Source organism: Fistularia commersonii, chromosome 15 (assembly GCF_037954325.1).
Source record: "Fistularia commersonii isolate RoL2024-O1a breed Wild chromosome 15, RoL_Fcom_v1.0, whole genome shotgun sequence".
NCBI classification, from domain to species: Eukaryota; Metazoa; Chordata; class Actinopteri; order Syngnathiformes; family Fistulariidae; genus Fistularia; species Fistularia commersonii.
Window position 1 is genome coordinate 18,429,331 of NC_141298.1, and position 19,553 is coordinate 18,448,883.

A 19,553-nucleotide genomic window follows, 5' to 3' on the forward strand; every position below is an offset into this window, starting at 1 on the left:
GCAGTTGGGGAACCCAACGCTGACTTTGAAACGCTTCTCAGCGGTTTACTGTTGGCTTCACAGATCATCACAGAGCATATGGGGGGGCGTCTTTGGAACCGAACGTTCCTGGTTGGATTCCCCGGCTCCCCCTAGTGTGTCCAAGTGTTCTCGAGCAACACGCCGAACCCCCAACTGCTCCCCTGGGAGCCTCCCGGGTCATCCATGATGGCTTCATTGCAGAGAAACAATTTCCCCACGGGGTTTAATAAAGGATAAATTATTATTATTATATGCTTCCCCTGTTTGACTTATCCCCCTACCGCAGCACAAGGAGGGGTTGGAAACAGGCCTTCTCTGGAGCTCCAGGAAAATGGCTGACCATTAGCATTATTGCAGCCTTTTTGCAAGAATAGCTGTTGAACGACGTTCACGATTCCATATAATGAATGTATTTAAAGGTGTCACTTTTGAGTGCTTCTGGAGAACTTTGTCTTGAAGGTGGTACTCGAGCGGAGGTTCAGATCCTCTCACCCGTTTGTCAGGTTACAGCTGAAACGCAATGAAGCGTGTCCGTAAAAAGAGGTGAGTTATTATTTCCGTCTCCACCCGCGGCCCATGCCCGGCAGCGTCCACCGGAACGGACCATCACCTCCCAGGGATCAGCGTGTGGAGATGTTTGGTTCTCTGAAGAGCCAGTTTTCTGTATGTCACCCGAATGAACTGCTGTCCGTCATCCTGACCAGAGGCCATGCAAACCCTTGAGCCGCGGGTGAAAAGGAGGAAAACGAACAGCGCAAAGCCTGGTGTTTGGACATCTCTCTGACGCGCAGCGGTCCTGTGGTTGCCTCATCTCTCTCTGGGCCCACTCGTGACCTACTTTCCCTTCCCTTTCTGGAGACGGATGAATGTTTATGACAGCGGGCAGATGGTGACAGACTCAGAGGCTGCAGTTACAGGGCTTACATTCAACTATGTCATCTTTTTCTGAAATTATTGGACAAAATCAAGATGAATTGTTTTAGCAGGTGTTTCCAATGAGCTCAGGACGTCTGGCAGATCAAGTCTCAGACTGGGTTTTACCAGTATATCTCAAGTCCTTTTTTATTTCCTACAGTTCATGCCTTGGCTCTAGAAGCGTGAATGCCGTACGGCTCCTCAGGGGAACGGACCCTAATACCTTTTCCCATCAAGTGAGATCGAACGTAATAAAGCATTTATTGATCCCCGGAGGGAAATCATTTGGCTCACTTCCCCTGTGGGGTGAAGTCAGCGTTGCAAATGAGACCTGCCAAGAGGGTGGGCCTCATTCTCTGTAGCGGCAGGAAAACAGCGGATGGAAGCATGAGCGCGCCGTCGCAGACACGTCATCACACTCAGGTAGCGTCTCAAGAAATTCATCGAACGTCGAAAAACGCGTCTCTCGCATTCCTTCTCTAACCTTTGTTCGTCCTGCCGGGTTTGAATGTCTGACGTTAGGAAGACCTCCCTGTCCCCTGGAAGTGTCACTGAGGCGGCGTGGAGTTCGGAAACATGACGACGTCAATCCGGGAACGTTGCCATCACTTCTTGTGTTGCCGAGCCAGAGACGCTGACCTCTGAAACCAAATCTAATCGATCTATTCTCCAGTCCCGAGTAAACGCTCGACAACCTTCGCAGGGATTCCCCGGGGCTCCGGGAGAGGTCACGTCCAGGTCAGCCGCTCTGTGCTGGAGCCACAGGACACCTTCGTGAACACCTTCTGGAGCTCTCAGCTGACTGACAGCAGAAACATAACACGGTGAAAGACTCGAGCCGGTCGACCCCCCCTTTAAAACCACTCAACTATCAGCCCTTCAAAATGACTTCTGTGGCACAAGTTTGTCTCTGAGCCAGTGTGAAACACACACACACACACACAGGAAAGAGACAGTGTACTTTGAGCTATTCCTGAACAGTTTTATTCCATATCTAACTTTAGGTACCTCTAGTTTGAGACAAGAGTTTTCACATTCAAGTACACAGAGCCTTACTTGGACGCCTCGGCTGAAAAGGAGGAGGCTTTAGGTAAGGCAAGAGGATCGAGACCTGCAAGCGATATACTGGAGAAGTTAAACAGTTACAGAGAACAACCTGGGTTATACAAAATTGAACGCGTGGTTTTCCCGTCCATTATAATCAACTCAAATGGCGTGTAGTATAATACCAGAGGGACGTACTATACAGTGGATCCCAGCCTCGACAAAAACATCTGGCCCCCCGAGATCATCGACCGTCATTTCACCTCCGCAGCGTTTGCACGGGGAACCGGCGTGGCCACGGAGTGGAGATCGGCGGGCAAACCTGAAGTGCCAGGAGGACCGCCTCGGACAGAGACGCTCACCTGTGTGATGTGAAAGGACTAAACTTTAAGGCTCATCACCAAGTTGCTCTTCTACGTCAAGCAGCGACGGGTCGTTTGAGAGGAAACCCTTTCCAGCTTTATTCCGTCGGTCCAGTTCACACACGGAGGAAAGAACACAAAAATAAACTTCTTACTCATCTAAGGGTACGATAGGCACCGACCCAGCTTCCCGTCATTGTCCCGTATGTGCAAGAACCGCGCCGGCGTGTTTGGTCCCTCTTCCAATGAAGTACCAAACCTTCCATTAGAAGTCACTGATAGCAAAGTCACATAAAAATGGCAGCGTCAGAGGGAATCGGACCGCCGACCGCGCGCCGGCTGCGTCGCCGCCTCACCCGGGCCCCGCCGACCTTTCCGTCTACCTGCGCGCCGGCCGGCGGTGACCTCGGCACTGCACGGCCTCCTCCCGTGACTTGTGCTGTGACACCGGGGAGCAGTGACGCACACAGAAGTGTTCTGTAAGACAAAGAGTGCATGCATTTCTAAAATGCAAACGGTAATCCCAGTTGATACTCGGACCCGGCGCCACACCTAGAAAAAATACAACTAAAGATCCCTTTTGCTAGTGATTCTATTCGTATATACAGTATAGTGTATATATGTGTGTGTGTGTGTGTGCGCGTGTGTGTATATATATATATATATATATATATATATATATATATATACGCACACACACATACACTACACTTTACATTTCTGGGGTGCCTGTGTGAAGTACCTGACGGCTTTCTTAGCGTGTACATTTGTGACCGTCCCAAATCAATCACAGCAAAATGACCTCCTGGACAATACGCTCAGGGCACATTCAGGGACTTTCTGTAAAAAGTCTTACAATTTTCTTTACAATTTGTTAAAAATACCCGGGAACAAAAATAGCGTCGATGCCACAGTCCGCTGTCCCGCAGAGGCTGCTCGGCCACGGCTCTGTGGAGTCTCTCCCGGACGCCGCCCGGCGCCGCTTCACTCCGTGCGGATCTCCGTCTCCGGCCTCTGGAGGGCCAGCTCAGTCTGCATGAAGGCTCCCTGGCCCAGAGCCGTGGAGTAGGCCCGGCCGCCGTGGCTCACCGCGAATCCCGGGGCCGGGTACGGGCCGGGGCCGGCCCGTTTCTGGACAGGCGCCGGAGGCTGAGGTACTGGGTGGTAGTCATCCAGGTTGTCGTAGTGGGACTGCGCCGTCTTGGCGCCGTGTTTGTGGAAGTAGTCCCTGTCCGGCTCGGCCTTGCCGTGGCCGCAGGGCTGCTGCTCGCGGAGGCTGTGCGAGCGCTCGGGTTTGACCCGGGGGAGCGACTCCCTGTGAGCCGACGCCTGGTCCTCGGGGCCGTGGTAGCCCGGCGTTTTCCCTTTGCCCTGGTGGAGCTCCGAGTCCGGGCACTCGAAGCGCGCCGGGAAGCCCCTCTTGCCGGGGAGCTCCTGCTGCCGGTGCTTGGCGCGTCCGCCGTCGCCGCACGCCTTCTCCTCGGCCGCCTCGTGCTTGCCGTCGTGACGGCAGCTCTCCTGCGCGTGGGGGAGGCCGTGGCTCAGGGTGGCGGGGAGGGAGTTGGAGGACTGGCATTTCTTGGCGCCGCTCTGCTTGGAAGGCCCGTCCTTGTCGCCCGAGACGCCGGCCCGGACGTGCTTGTCGGTCTCCATGTACACGAGGACGTCGGGGTCGGACACCATGTGTCTGGGGAGGTAGCGCCCGTCTTTGCTCTCGGCCGCGACCGGCACGGCCTTCCCCGGATCGGACTTACTGCGCAGATGCAAGGCCTCGTAGCTCGAGGGGTCGGGCGAGAACAGGCCGATGTTGTCGTACTGCGAGAGGACGGGACCTTTGACCTTCTGCCTGGCCCTGCTCTCCCTGCGGATGGAGTGCATCCGCAGCCGCTCCGCCTCCTCGGGGTCCCAGCAGAGGTAGGCGGCCGGCTCCTTGGAGCCGTGACCCGGAGGCATGTCCCTGCTCACGAAGCTGTGCTCCTTCCCGGGGGGGAGGACGTGGCGGGCGAGGTAGTGGTACCCGGTGGCCTTCCCCCCCGGCCTGCCGCCCGCGGCGCCCGGGTCTCGGCCCCCGTAGGCGTGGGAGTGGCGCGCCCGGACGGTGCCGTACGGGTCGATGTCGTAGAACGGGGCCTCCAGGGGGCCCGAGCCGGAGTAAGGACTGTAGCGGTACTGCACGCGTCCGTTCTCAAAGTAAGGCTGCAGCTGGGTGACGTGGTAGTCGGCCTGGGAGGCCTGCTGGGGGGGCTGCTGGGGGGGCTGCGGGTAGGCTTTGCACGGGTACGCCGGCCGATGGTAGAAGAACATGTCGTCCGGAGGGACCTCGGTCCTTTGGATGGGGACCGAGCGGATGGCGGAGGGGACGTGGAGGGAGTGGACCCGTCGGATGGTGGGGTAGCCGGCCGTCCGCTCGTGGCCGTAGCCCTGGGGCCCGGGGCCGGGCGCCGCGTACACGCCGTGGGGACTCCCTCTGGACTTCACCGAGTGGTGGTAGGACCTGGGGCCTAAAGTGCTGTATCGGTGGTCGACTCGGGCGCCGTAAGGGATCTGAGGCTCCGACTTGGAGGCGAAGGGGAAGTGGGGGGGGCCGGCGTCGGGCCGGCAGTGGTGCGGCGCCGCCTGCGGCCTGGGGTGGTAGTACGAGGCGGCCTGGGGCTCCATCGGAACGGGCTCCCCTTTGGCTTGGTACAGGAAGGGGGGCTGGTGGCCCGAGGACCGACGAGGAGACAGAGGGTGGGGGGGCGGAGCTTCCTCCGGGCGCCCCGCCGCGGGACCCTCGGCCAGGACGTGGTACGAGGCCTCGCTCTGGCTGAGGGCCGCCGCCGCCAGTTTGCTCTCGAGCGTGCGGACCGGAGGGACCGGAGGCGTGGCTCCGTGCTCGCGGTACCTGGACCACTCCGTGCACGGCTGCACCGGCTTTATGGCCTCCCACGGCTTCTCCGCCGGCTCGGCCGGCGTCGGCGCCACCCTGGCGCTGGCCTTGGAGGCGGGCTGGGGGTGGGGGAGGGACACCGCCTGCTTCCTGGGCCGCTGGGCGCCCGGAGGCTGCAGCTCCGAGGGCTTCGGGAGGACCGGGGTCGGCCCGCCATCCTCCGCCGCCATCTGAGACAAACACAAGATGGGTGTCAATGTGAGAGCCGCTGCTGTGACACACACAGACACACAGACACACACACACACACACACACACACACACACACACACAGACCACACTTTTTAACACTGTGACAGGGTACCTTTGCTGTGCTTCTGGCAGAAATAATGTTTTTCTTACAGATCTGAATTCAAGACTAGATGAATCAGTCAAGCCTATTAGTGCCTTAGCGTGCACATTTGTGCACGTCCTCCAGGACTGGGGCCAAAAGTGATAAAAGAGCGAGGAGACTCGTTTTCCGGAACGTCCTCCCAGGTGCGGCAGAGTTTGCTCTGCGTCGGAGTGTCTGGGCAAGCGGACGTCCCGTCACCCCGCAGCCACTGGATCCTCAGAGCGCGGGCCGGCTCGAGGTCGCGGGCCGGCTCGAGGTCGCAGCTCGCCACGTCCCTCCACGAGGGAGAGACCGCGAGAGGGAGAGAGACTGAGAAGCACAATACCAGAGGGGTCCTGGATCGCAGCCTGGTCTGGTTACTTCCTGTCACTGCCTAAGACCGACGCTGGCGTTTGACGGACGGCGAGACGCCCTATCGCGCGCTGACCGACAGCTCGGTGTTTCGACACACGCTCGGTTCCTCGGCGACACACGACTGAAGACACAACTGACCAATGAGACACAAGCAGAGGGACCTGTCAATCACACCGACTACGCTTCCCGCCGTGCGGCGTGTTTTCCGGTCAAAGCTGAAGGCCGGCAGAGACTCACCTCCGGGGGCGTCTGCGGACAGACTCTGGGGTCCTGGCGGCCGCAGGGGGCGGGGCCAGAAGTGACGGGCGGCCGCCCGTCAGGACTCGGCCTCGCGCCGGCCGAAGCGCAACTGTGCGGCGGCGAGGCCGGCGAGGAGAGGTCCGCGCTCTCCGGTGACCCGTCGACGACGGCGGTCGAACCCGCCGCCCGAGGCTCCGCTTGAGGACTCGAGGCGGGGGGGCGACTCGAGGCCGGGGCCGCCGAGGGAGCGGCGCCGCCCGGGGACGGGGAACGCCCTCGGAGGTCGGAGGGGTCAGGGGGGACCGGGGGAGGTCGGGGCGAGTCCTGGAGCTCGGAGCCCTCGGGACGCGCTGGGGCGAAGGGCTCGCCGGACCGGGACCGAGACCGGGACCGGGAGGACACCTGCTGGGCGGACTCGGCCAGAGCCAGCGCCAGCATGCGGGCGGCGTTCTTGGGAGGAGGAGGAGGACTGGCGGCCGGCGGGCTCGGGGACGGAGGGAGCGGCTCCTTTGACCGGTCCGTAGCCACGACTCCTGGCAGGGACACAAAACACACGGCGGCCATATTGGATTAGGAATGGATGGCGGGAAGGAGAGCGGGCCGGCGTTCGGATCCAGGAGATCCATCCAGACCTGCCACGGATGTATGAGGAGACAGGAAAGCACCGGCAGCACCGGCGACCTCCTACCTTTGCGGTCCTGACTGCTGGTGACCAAAGCCTGCTGAGATGCCTCCTCTTCCTCCTCCTCCTCCTCCTCCTCTTCTTCTTCCTCCTCCTCCTCTTCTTCTTCCTCTTCCTCATCCACCTCCTCCTCTTCCTCCCCCCTCGGCTCTGGACCGTCCACGGCGTCAAAGGCGGCCAGCTTGGAGTGCAGCTCCATCTGGAAAGCTTCGCTGAAGGACGGCTCGGCCGCCCTCGGCGGGGGGGAGCCTCTGGGCGCCGAGGGGGGAGACGGGGGCCGCGGGGGGGCCGGCGGGTTCTTCTCCACCACCTCCAGGGAGAAAAGGCCGGCGGTCAGGAGGGGGGAAACCGCGGTCTTGACGGGAGACACGGCCCGCGTGGGCTTGTCGGTGTAGGAGTAGGAGGAGGTGAGCTTCTCGCTCTCCCACTGCTCTCCGGCCGTGGGGCTGAAGTCCGCGGACAGCAAGGCGGAGCTGAAGCTCCCCAGGAAGGAGGGGGAGATGAGGTCGGAGCAGCCGGTCTTCCTGCAGCGGCCGCCGGGGCTCCTCCTGAGCGCGGGGCCCTCGGCCCCGGCCTGGGGCTCCTCCAGCGGGAAGGCGTACGAGGTGTCGGGGAGGCTGCACTGGAAGGACATGGGGTCGAAGTCCAAGGAGGCCATGCCGATGTCCGGCGGGCTGAGGTCCACGTCCTCGCCCGCCGAGCGGGGGGGCGAGATGAGGGCGGGGACGCAGATGGGCCCGTCGTCCGCGTCGCTGTCCTCGCCGGCGCCAAGGTTGTCGTAGGAGTTGCAGTGCTGCCGGCTGTCCAGCAGCTCGCCGTTGAAGGACGCCGACAGGGCGTCGCTGCTGGAGCGGGGACGGCGGGGACGGTACATCTTGGACTCTCCTGAGGAAGCAGAGGACAGCCATCGGGAAGCCATCGGGTCCCTCAAGCGGAGGAGAACGCCGGTACACAAACCTTCCACGTTATGGAGAGAACTCAGGGACTCTTCGCTTTTGGCAGATCTCAGCGTGGCGGTGTCAGCTCTGCTCCCTGGGACAGAAGGTGGCAGAGGTCAGCTTCCTCCGCCTCGTCCGACCTCGCGGAGAAGGAAGACACGCGGTCGGAGCCGGAGCCTCACCTGCCAGAGCCATCGCCTTCAGCTCATTGGGCTCGCTGGGGTTGCGGTGCAGCTTCCGCTTGGACATGGAGGACGACTTTCCCAGGTTGAAGAAGGAACGCCAGCTTCCTACAGGAGACTTCTTGGCTTTGATCGGAGGCCTTTTCCTGAGAAGAAGCATCGCGTGTTAAAAATGTGCGCACCCACACAAGCGCGCGCGCACACACACACACACACACACACACACACACACACACACACACACACACATGTATATGCAGGATCTGCAGGCCTTTGAGTTGGTGCTGCCTGAACTTCAGATCCATGGAGACCTCGGGAATTTGTTCCCCTTCCACTTGAATTCCATAGAAGGGCCTATTTGTGAGCAGCATCTTCATCCTACTAAAGGCTGAACGCTGCTTTAGATAGGCGACACACTGACTCCCTGTGAGTTTCACAGCGTCCACCAGAGGGACCTTCACCCGGCACCATCTCATGGGCCCGAGGAGGTCTCTGCGCCGGACCCCCGGCGTGCCCGACACGCATCTGCGCCCGGAAAGAAGTCCAACACTGAAGGAAAGAGCGCGGAGCACGAACCTCTCGGTGGGGAACTCGATGACGGTGTGGAACTTGCCCTGCAGGGCAGCGGGACCTTCTCCCACTTCGATGTACTTGCTGTCCTCGGTGACCGGGGAGTTGATCTGGGCCTGCGTGCGGGCCTGGGCCTCCTCCAGGCTCAGGAGTTTGGTGGAGGGCGAAGACACGAGCAGGGACTTGGGCCTGGACAATGAGTTGTGACCTGGGGACGGAGAGCGAAGCCGTCAGGGCCGCCGACGCGCCAACGCCTCGGACCTTGGCGGGCACGAGGCGTGCGGGCGTCGCCGGCTCCGCCCACCTGCGCCCTCCCGGATCAACGAGCTGAGTTTGGCGCTGAAGAGCACGTCCACGTGGTTCAGGATGAACTCCACCACCACCGACTGGATCCGGACCTCCATGAAGGCTGCGGTGCCGCTGAAGCAGGCGGACTCAATCTGCTTTGACCTAACACACACACACACACACACACACACACACACACACACACACACACACAGAAAATAAAACATTCAGTTTGAGTAAATGGGGGGAGGAGGACAACATTGCAAATCCGTCTCAAATGGTTGATGGTGCACTTCAGGGAGAGGACACGTGGATCAGCGGCTTCCCACTGACAGCGGCTGTGTGTGTGTGTGTGTGTGTGTGTGTGTGGACCCTCACAGCTCAACATCATCATTAACCCCTTCACTATCCATGGCGATCCTGGCCTCTGCCCCGGTCTGCCTGCCGCTCTCCTCCCTGTACTTCCCTTGCTGACCTCAGCAGGCGTCCAGAGCTTCACCAGGTCCTCTCTGGACTCACTCACATCTCCAGACTCTCCTGCCGTTACTGTCAACTCACTGGCTGCCTCGAGTGTTGCCTCCACCCCCGTTGTCTCTCAGGGACCGGCCCGGCCCGGGGAGGCCGGGGAAGGTGTCATGAAAAATCATCGCACGGGTTTGGCGGCGGCGGCGGCTCCGGTCGCGGTCGTGGTCTCGGCTCGGCGGCCGAGGGGACGGAGCTTCTCACCTCAGCAGGTTGGGAGCCCAGACGATGGCCAGGTTCTTGCTGTGCATGTTGGTGATGTAGCTGAACGCCGCCAAGCGGGAAAGGTGTCGCATGAGGAACTCCAGAGTCCTACCGATCAAATATTCATATATTCAGACTTAATTGGCCTCCTCCGCCGATGAGCAGGCTAATAGCAGCGATAGAGCCGCTCCTTCCGGACGTCAACATCTCACTGCCTGCTCTCCCTCCTGAGGGACGCTTCACACATTAGCATTTCTACATTTACTCAAAACAAAGGGAGTGCAATTCATCACTGGCAATACAGAGACAGCTGGACCTCCGGCATGCTTCTACTCAGCCAGAGTGGAAGCAGAACTTGGTTTAAACACAGACACACACACACACACACACACACACACACACACACACAGACAGACAGACAGACAGACACACACACACACACACACACACACACGCACACGCACACACACACAGAGACACACACACACACACACACACACACACACACACACACACACACACACACACAGACAGACAGACAGAGCTGAGCAGCCTCCTCACTGACCTGTAATGCGGCGGGGGAAGCTGCTGGATGACATCATGGATCTTGATGAGCCGCTCTTCATCGGTAGCTGCAGACACGGCCTCCTTCAGCAGACACACCGACAAAGACACTTATTGTTTCAAGTGTTTCTTTGGACGTGTACTTTGTGTGTATGTCTTGTCTCTGAATAAAATGTATTCCTATTATGACCACGAAACAACGGAGGAGAGTTCAGAGACGGTTCCTCGTCCAAAGTCCACTCTGCAAGGCCCGGCGTCCCGCAGCATCTGAGCTCTCGTGGCGTCGGCGTCCTCCGGACCCGGCGGCGGGGAGAGGAAAAGCGGTCGGAGCTTCACCGTACTCACTGAGAACTTCTCGTAGAGCTGGTAGGTGAGCAGGGGGTTGGGCAGCTCTCTGAAGTACAGCTTGCAGAGCGAGCCCACACAGTGGATGTCCTGGATGTAGACATCTTTGGTCAGGTCCGGGATCTGCTCGGAGTCAAACTCGTGCCTGTGAAAGCAGATCACACCGCCTGGTGAGCGCAGAGCTTCTCCACATCCAGCTCATACGGTTCTTCAGCGCAGGCCACTCCTGCTCCCCCAAAATAAACTTTAAAGTATGCAGCAGCCTTCTGTTTTACACTTTAACACACACACACACACACACATGTATGAGTGTGTGTGAACCTGGCGAGACTTTGTTCCTTCCATAAGCCTCAAAGTCCAAGGTGAGCGTGGCCCACATCTCTGTCTATATCTTAGGAATGGAAGAGAAGAGACAACACACTCCTGTGTGTGTGTGTGTGTGTGTGTGTGTGTGTGTCATTTTTAACATCTGCTGCAGCAATATTCATTCTTCTTTGCAGAAAAAGATGTGCAAAAAAGAAAAGGAATTTTTTTTTTTGAAATGATCTTATTCTGATATCCTGGGCCGACTTCCTGTTTTTCCCGTTAGACCTCTAAGTTTGGGTTTTGTGGTCCAGCGGACGTCCGAGCCGCCGTCACACCTCCCTCTGCGCTGGAGAAGAGATTCTCAGGACCGAGAGGAAGTGCGAGGAACGAGAGGCGTCCGGTGGGTGGAGGCCTCGGACCTCCAGGTGTGACCCGTGGAGGTGCATTCTGGTGCTCTGCCATAGACATGTGTGGAAACAGCCTGGCAGCCCCGCACGGCGTGCACGTCTGCATGACACCTCCTGACACCAGAGTGTGTCTGTATGTGTGTGTGTGTGTGTGTGTGTGCGAGCCACCACATCCACAAGGTCCTTCAGTCTGTCCTCCGCTCACTATGATCCCCCGCAACCGCCGGCGTCTTACCGCAGTTTCTGGATGTTGGAGGCGATTCCGGAGAGGCGGTAGATGCCGTCCACCACGCCGTGCTTCTCGATGAACTCGGTGCAGCTCTTGAGGACCTGAGGAACTGGGAGCGCGGAGAAGAACGGCGTGTCAGCACAAAGCACACCTCACTTCCACAAAGGCAGTCTTCACTGAGCGGCCGAATCAGTGAGAAGAACCGGGACCCGACCGGCTTCCACACTGAGGACACCGCCGTCCGAGCTGAGGTCGCTTCTCGTCCGTGTGACGACTCCGAAGCGGCCGCAGACCTATGCGGCGCTGACCTTTGGCCCTTTGACCTTCGACCTCTCCACCGTTGGACTTTTCTGGGCCAAGCGGGTGAAGATCACGCGCCGCCTGCCGGCGAGGCCTCGCTTGACGGTCACCGAGGGATCGGGCCTCGGAAAAAAACTGCTTCTTCACTCTTCCTCGACACACCATGAATCCCCGAGACGTGTTATTTATGCAGTGTGTGTGTGTGTGTGTGTGTGTGTGTGGAGAGGTTCCCAGGCCTCCCACTGCTCACGCATCACTCAAAGGATGACACCGAGTGGGACACCGGCCCGAGCAGCTGCTGCACATTCCTCACATAGTCCAGGAGAAGCCCTGGGCCAGATCTGAGCGGAGGAGCTGGCGGCAGGAGGACAGCCAGGCTGATGCTCCTCACGGTCTGAACCTCAGAGATGGAGCTCTCATCCAGTTCACGCCCCTGAGGGCACGGCGTTTGGAGGAAGACCGCAAAATAAGACTTTGAAAGTCTGACCTTCTGGCATCCAGGCCCTGACACCTGCTGCTCCGTCTGGTGGTCTTATCATGCACACATCCGGCAGCAGAGCAGGATCTCCTTGCAGCAGAGCAGGATCTCCTTGCAGCAGAGCAGGATCTCTTTGCAGCCAGACGTCCTTCTGAGGCCTGACCTTGGGTCCGACATCCCCTCTTCTTCTCACTTGTGCAAAGAGGCTTTTTACACCTTCTGGCACCTTCAGCGGCCCTGTAGGGCCACGGCGGGTACGTGCTAAACATCAGCCTTCGTTGTGGTCTCCTGCTGGTCCAGAGATCCCCCGCTGGGTGCGGGGGTTCCGCGTGGAACCCGACGAGGTTCTGTCAGCGCAGAATCAACTCAACTCCGTCAGCTTCATTCAACCCTGCTTGGATCTGCGGTCCCTTTTGTTCCCGGTTGTCTTCTCTGAGATGTTTGGACCCCTCACCGCCCGCTGGAGGCATCCAGGCTCTGCTCGGCATCTCCTGAACTCATGCTGATAACGTGCACGTTGGGATGAGGAGCCTTGTAGCTTCAAGGGGAATAACAGAAGGACCTGACATGAAGTCTAGGTGTGTGTAGCTGCCAAAGCCTGGAGATGAGAACATGTAGCAGATCCACCAGCCAGACTTTGCCCTGGAGATATCCCAATGACAACCAGGAAGTGTTTGGTGACGGTGAGCGCAGGGGATCTATTTCCAGAACGCTGGTCCTGATTTTCCATCGACCATCTGCAGGTCAGACTGGAGGTGGTCCATCCATCTCCACGTCCTGGTAACAACCCTGTTCCCTGAAGCAAAGCCTTCACTGACCCATTCCTTCTACACATTCCAAGGCCGCCGCACCTCAACGCCCGGCCAGAGGTGACCACCTCGCACCAGAACCAGGGCGGCTCCTCGACAGCTTCCAGTCAGGAGCCAAATTACCAAACAACTAAACAAAGACCATTCCAAGACCATCGGTGTCTGGAAGGAGAACGTGGAGGGGGACACATGTCTCTGCGGCAACGATGGAACCGGGAAGTTAAATACGGGAGGAAAGAAACCTGTGTGAGATACAAGGTGAGGAAGAACCTGCACAGCTCCTGACACAGAGAAGAAACCATCATGGACGAGGAGAACGGAGGGTTCCTACCATCGTGTCCAGAGTTGAGGAGATGCTCCCCCAGGTCGCAGCCAAACACCCTCTCTCGGAGGATGCCTCGCTGCTTCAGCTTCTGCTTGGTGGGCCTGGACTTCATGAAGGAGCGTAAGAAGGTGATCAGCTTCCCATGCTTCTTAGACACTGAGAAACCAGGAGGGAGGACACACACACACACACACACACACACACACATCTTATCATTCTCATCACAAACATTGATGTAGCTTCACCGAGGAGCACACCACACAATGACTACCAGGTGGATCTAATGACTGTGTGATTTGCCAGGAGATGTCTCCTCACCCTCCACTGCTCCAACTCTGGGGGGGGGGGGGGGGCGCGCTAACCACACACACACACACACACACACACACACACACACACACACACAAACACACACACACAGCTTCTAGCCAGCTGTTTTGCAGAAGACCAAGATCCTTGCGAGAGGTGGAACTCCTGGCCGGCAGACCAGACAACTTGTCCTTCTGCTGGGTTCAGAGCTGAGTTGATGTTCCTGGAGAGGTCTTTAGCCCTCAATCATCTCCTGACGCTGCTTCAGACCCTCACGTTCACATGTTGACCCTAAACCCGCCCCAAACATCCCTGACTACAGTGGAAACCTCAGCCGATTCCCGTGAAGCAGCTCCTCACATCCAGCCACCTCTCCCATTGTAACGGTCAGACCAGTAAACCGAATCAAGCCCATGATCCCAAGCCAGAGCCAGATGAGCCAACTTCCTGAACGGAGAAGAAACTCCAAACAAAAATCCAAGAAACAAGGGACGACAGCATCATGGTCTACTCCCTCTGCTCAGAGGATCCAGCAATCACCTAAGAACCCTAAAAACTACAGACCAGGGCAGTTCCTGAAGACGACGAACCAGAGGCCCCACTGTAGACTACAGACTAGGGGGACCCCTATAATCTACATACCAGAAAGACCACTGCAGACTATAGACCAGAGAGACCACTGTAGACTATAGACCAGAGGGACCACTGTAGACTCCATACTAGGGGGACCCCTATAATCTACATACCAGAAAGACCACTACAGACTATAGACCAGAGAGACCACTGTAGACTCCAGACTAGAGGGACTCCTATAAACTACACACCAGAGGGACCACTGTAGACTATAGACCAGAAAGACCACTGTAGACTGTAGACCAGAAAGACCACTGTAGACTACGGACTAGTTGGACCACTGTAGACTCCAGACTAGAAGGACTCCTATAAACTACACACCAGAGGGACCACTGTAGACTACCAACCAGAAAGACCACAGGCTACAGACCAGAGCAAATACACGGGTCGCATCTTATAGAGTTGAAGATTATGGATGCAATCTCAAGAGTCATGTGTTGAGCTGTGCGATCTCCTCCCGCGTTCCAACTGAAGCAGGTGGGTGCTGAGCTCAGGGGAACCCGGGGAGATAAAGCCACGAGGGACGTGTGAGGGAGCATCTCTGGACCTGCAGCTCTCTGAGCAGTGATTTGTGAGAAGAGACACCGCTACAGTGAGTTCATAGGGCCAGTGCGCGCACACACACACACACAGATCTGTGCGCCTGCTTTGCATGCAGTGGGGTGAGGTGTGTGCAGAACCCTAACAGATCATCGGGCCAGCATGTTTGAGGCGCAAACACCAGCTGAACTATTGGACCGAAGTGAGAAACTCGCCTTTGTTTGACCGTCTCTGAGAAACAAGCTCCCTGTGGACAGGAGCTTCTCAAACACACACTCGGACGGTGCTCACACATTAGTTTGCACACACACTTGCCTTATCAATGATACACTCCTCCATCCAGGAGATGAAGCTGTTGTTCCTGTCTAAGCTCTCGGATGCTGGCAGAGGTCCCCCCGATCCAATCGGGGTATTTATCTCCAGCGTGTCCGGTCCTTCCAGCCCATGAGCTCACCCACCCAAACACAGCGGGCCAAACCTTTCCGTCCCGCCAGCTGCTTTGTGAGCGTCCGCAGGGTTTCGTGGCTCCGTGTGATCGATATCTCAATACCTTAAGCAATACCTCATGTTGGGAGCGCCGAGCACAGAAGAGGAGGAGATGTAATCTGGGCTGGTTCAGGAAACGCTTTTTTATGAACCAAAGCTGACTGGAGTCAATAAGTGGCAGATTAGCTGCTCACGGCAGTCAAGCTTTACAGTAAACAAACAAGGCCTCTCCAGTCACCGTCACGAGGACTATTGACAATCAACTGTTGGCGAACGGGACGGCGCCGGTCTTCACGGGGGGGGGCGGAGCCTACGTTCACGCGGCGGGAAGAAATTCCACGTGTGCTTCCACATGCAGCTGCTGAAGAGGTCATTTGGGCTGGCAGGAAGAGGCGGACGCCTCCTCCCGTGGAAGACCAACACAGCGGCGAGCGCCTCCTCTGAGGCCTGAGGGACGACCGTCTGCTGCACCAGGGCACCAGGCTTCCTGGCACCAGCGTTTCCATCAGAGGAAGTCAGACGACACCGGGAATGGACGTCTCCTCTGCCCGGGACGAAAAGGACACAAAGACCCCGAGCTGAAGCCTGGGAGACGTCCTGAGGGACGGCCTGATGTTCAGCCCCTGCTCCAGGACGCAGGTTCAGCTCCTGCTCAAGGACGTTTCCTGTGTAGGAGCCCAGACCTTCTGCTCTTCATCTGCAACGTCCGGAAGCGCTGAGTCGCCATGGCAACGCCTCTTCTCTGATTCGAAAGGATCCGGCTGGTTTCTGCCGGCGAGAGCGGGATCTTGTTGTCGCGCCGGTTCCCAACCCTTGGACATGTGAGCCTCCAGAAGGCCCCCCCCCCTTCACTCCAGCGGAGGAAATTAGAGCCCAGAGCTCAAAGGGCAAACTCCATGCAACATGAACTCCAGATAGGAGAAAGGGGGGGAGGGTGGTGTGTGTGTGTGTGTGTGTTTGTGTGTTGTGTGTGTGTGGGGGGGTCGGTATCGGCCCAACTAGGACGGGCTTTCTCCCCCAGAGAGGCCTGCGGGGGGAGGAGGGGGTAAAAGCTGCAGACGTCATGGCAAACACCCCCTTCTCCCGCCACCTCCCTAAACCACCTCATTCCAGGAGGCTGGTGAGACGTTCAGGGCCGCAGCCGCCGGCCGGGAATTCCAGCTTCCGAGCAACGCAACGGCACCGGGGCGCCACACGGCAGATCCGGTCCGGCTCGGTTCTCCTCCGTGCACGGCCGTGTAGCATGACTCTTCCCCCCCCTCCACCCGCCGCCTCCTCCGGGACGCTCGGCGGGTTCCCTTCGCAGAGCCGCTCTGTGATTGGCTGGCCCACGGCGATGACGCCATCCCCCCTACACGGCACGCACGATTTCGCGTTCCGAGGGCGGCGGGACGGCGGGGTCCCGGTCCCGGTTCCGGAGAGGACGGCCCGGACGGCGGGCTGCCTCCCGCAGCTGCCCGTGAAGCCCGCGGTTCCGTGCGCGTCCTCCGGGGTTCTGGACGCGCATTTCACCGCTGACATCACGCACATGTGACACCGCGGCGGCTCCGCAGGAACACCAGAGACACCAGAGACGCAGCAGCAACCGGCCCATTGTCCGGACTGTGAATGCACCACTCTGCTCTGCTGTGCACCCCTCCCCCAGCACACACACACACACACACACACACACACACACACACACACACACACACACACACACACACACACACACACACACTGAACCACCGTCATGTAAAACACCGCAGCACTTTTTCATTTTCCAGTGCGCTTGGAAAAAAGTGACTGAAAGTCAACAGAGCAGCATCAGGCTAGTGTGTGTGTGTGTGTGTGTGTGTGTGTGTGTGTGTGTGTGAGAGTGTGGGGGGGGGGCTTCAGGGACCGGTTGAGAAAACTCAATTTCATTCATTCATTAATAATTAACTTCCACTAACCGGGAAGTTTTATCACCGGAATAAATCTCAATATCACTCGGTGAAGTTTCAAGGAAACTTTGATCTCCGCCTTCGGAGAGGAACCGGAACGCACCGGGACCACGGGACCGTTTGGGTCGGAAACATCTCCATCCCCCGGAGCACTCCGTGTTCCCATCGACACACACACACACACGCACACACACACACACGCCTGGAGTGCGTCCCGCCGCCTGCTCTTACCTCCGCTCCAGAACACCGGACCCTCCGGGACTTTGCGAGCGATCCGAGAAGAAGAGCGTGTCCGCGCACCGAGCGAAGCCGCCGGTTCTCCCGGTCACCGGAAGGCTCTGTCCGCGAGTGTGTGCCGCCGCACGGACGAGCCGAGACGCCGGATGGAGTTTGAGCGGCCGCGGGGACGCGCCTGCGCGCACTCTGTGCTCCGTCAGCGAGAACACACGCCCACACGCGCACGCGCGCTCCAGTACGACGCACCGGTGCGTTCAAGTCGTGCTGAGAATCGTGGGAAATCCCGGCGCTCCGCGGTGGAGTCCGCCTGAGTTTGATCCCCGGGCGACTCGGCGCGAGAAACGGCGCGTTTCGGTTCCACCCGCGTTTTTCCGCCCGTGATTGTTCCCGTAACACCGGGCCGGTGGACGCGTCACGGCCCCGGTGCGTCCTGGTGCCTCAGCCCAGAAGTAATGTGGGACTGGGCTTGTGGAGCAAAACCAGGGACGGCAGCTCGCCGCTACCTGCGCTCTGATTGGAGGACACAGAGTGACACGCACTCCAGTTGCCTCCAGATGTTCAGATGTTCCACACAGAATGAGCTTAAGGACCCTGGTGGGTTTAAGAGTCTCCTCGAGTCCGGAGCCGCTTCCTCCATATCTGACCCGGCTCCGGCCTGGAGGTAGGAGGTCGATGCAGAGATCGGGGCAGGGCGCCGCCGACCGGCTGACCTCCAGACGCTCCTGCTGACCTCCAGACGCTCCTGCTGACCTCCAGTAACCTCCTCCTGAAACCTCTAATTCCCAGCGAGCCCCGTCCGGTCAAAATAAAGTGGCAGTAATTGGCTGCTCCGCCATCACGAGACTCCGGTCAGGCTCCTCCACTCCACGTGAGCTCAGCCTGACCTGATCTTCTAACGTGCTTCACAGAGACTAAGGTTCCTCTGGCTGCTCCTCAGAGTCCACCAATCTGCTGCAGCACGGACACATGGACAGTCCTTCTCAGGATGTCCCGCAGCCTCGCCGTCCAGCCGACGTTTCACACCAAAAGGACAAAGGCTGATAGAACACAGGGGTTGGCCTGAACCTTCAGAACCTGTACTGGGACCAGGTCTCAGGTCCTGGTCCCGGTGCACCGGTCTGCCTGGTCTGAGAGGTTTCTCCTCAACTCTTCACGGAGTCCCGTCACCTCCGCACGTGGAGATGAGGAAGCTGGAGGTCCTCCATGACATGGACGAAAGAGTGAGTGAACCCATGCGGCTCTCCGAGCTCCTGCTCACCTGGAGACCAGCAGCCCTGACCTGAAGGTACTGGATCTGCTGGAGGTCCTGCTGTGTCTACCAAACAAACCCAACCCTGGTTTATACTGTGTCTTACACACACCAAGCACAGAATCACACACACACACACACACACTGCCCGGAGGTGAGAGCTGAGACGTCTCTTCGCGGGCCGGCCGGATCTCCAGGAAATGATCTGAGGTCCATGGGAACGAGAGGACTCCCTCTAATGTGTCCCACATTCTCTGCTTCCCACTTCCTGTCTCCACACCAGCAGCAGCAGCAGCAGCAGCAGCTGCTGCCGTCCCGGCTCCGCCGCTCGCACAGCTGCCCCGACCTCTGCTCCACAGGCCCGGCCGGCGAGGAGCCGGAGGAGGAGCTGGAGGAGGAGCAGCAGGTCCACATCTGGGTCACAGAGCGGAGGTCCAAGGAGAGCAGAAGAAGAAGAAGAAGAAGACTCGGGGTTTCAATCCGAGGCTCGTAAGTCTCTCGCCTTCAAATGACTGTCAAACTTTTAATTGTCTCAAAGTGAGGGGAGCCGCTTTGTTCCCCGGCAACACACACACACACACACACACACACACACACACACGCGCACACACACGCACACACACATGCACACACACACACACACACACACACGCAGATGTCCTCCTGTCTCCTAGTGCAGCCGTGCAGCATGTTAACAATTTCCATGGTTAGCTGGGGAGCGGCGAGGGTTAGCGCTGAGCAGAGTGGATCAGATTTTTCCGCTGCCGTGCGGCTCCCAAAAGGAATGTGCTCTCTGTCGCCATGGCGAGGGAGGCGGCCATTCTTA

At 58.6% G+C, this 19,553-nt stretch overlaps 1 protein-coding gene and 1 long non-coding RNA gene across 6 annotated transcripts in view; one reads left to right on the plus strand and one right to left on the minus strand.

The window, feature by feature from the left end:
- The first annotated feature begins 80 nt into the window (after window positions 1–80).
- LOC147226742 (uncharacterized) lies at window positions 81–4,081 on the plus strand. Its single transcript, XR_015107174.1, has 2 exons — window positions 81–1,359; window positions 1,459–4,081. It is a non-coding gene; the product is annotated as an uncharacterized LOC147226742 (long non-coding RNA).
- arhgap32b (Rho GTPase activating protein 32b) overlaps window positions 1,901–19,553 on the minus strand; it is a 72,814-nt gene continuing 55,161 nt past the window's right edge. For 4 of the 5 annotated variants that reach the window (XM_086160173.1, XM_086160172.1, XM_086160171.1 and 1 more), the window contains 12 exons: window positions 13,355–13,504; window positions 11,443–11,545; window positions 10,495–10,639; window positions 10,151–10,233; window positions 9,586–9,693; window positions 8,876–9,021; window positions 8,578–8,779; window positions 8,002–8,147; window positions 7,839–7,913; window positions 6,888–7,766; window positions 6,197–6,732; window positions 1,901–5,441 (listed from right to left, as the gene is read on the minus strand). In XM_086160173.1, coding sequence (XP_086016299.1) covers window positions 3,327–5,441; window positions 6,197–6,732; window positions 6,888–7,766; window positions 7,839–7,913; window positions 8,002–8,147; window positions 8,578–8,779; window positions 8,876–9,021; window positions 9,586–9,693; window positions 10,151–10,233; window positions 10,495–10,639; window positions 11,443–11,545; window positions 13,355–13,504 — 4,688 coding nt within the window. In that variant the 3' untranslated portion in view covers window positions 1,901–3,326. Of the gene's footprint in view, window positions 5,442–6,196; window positions 6,733–6,887; window positions 7,767–7,838; window positions 7,914–8,001; window positions 8,148–8,577; window positions 8,780–8,875; window positions 9,022–9,585; window positions 9,694–10,150; window positions 10,234–10,494; window positions 10,640–11,442; window positions 11,546–13,354; window positions 13,505–17,472; window positions 17,559–19,553 lie in introns of those variants that run through there. The other variant, XM_086160175.1, reaches the window with a different exon arrangement.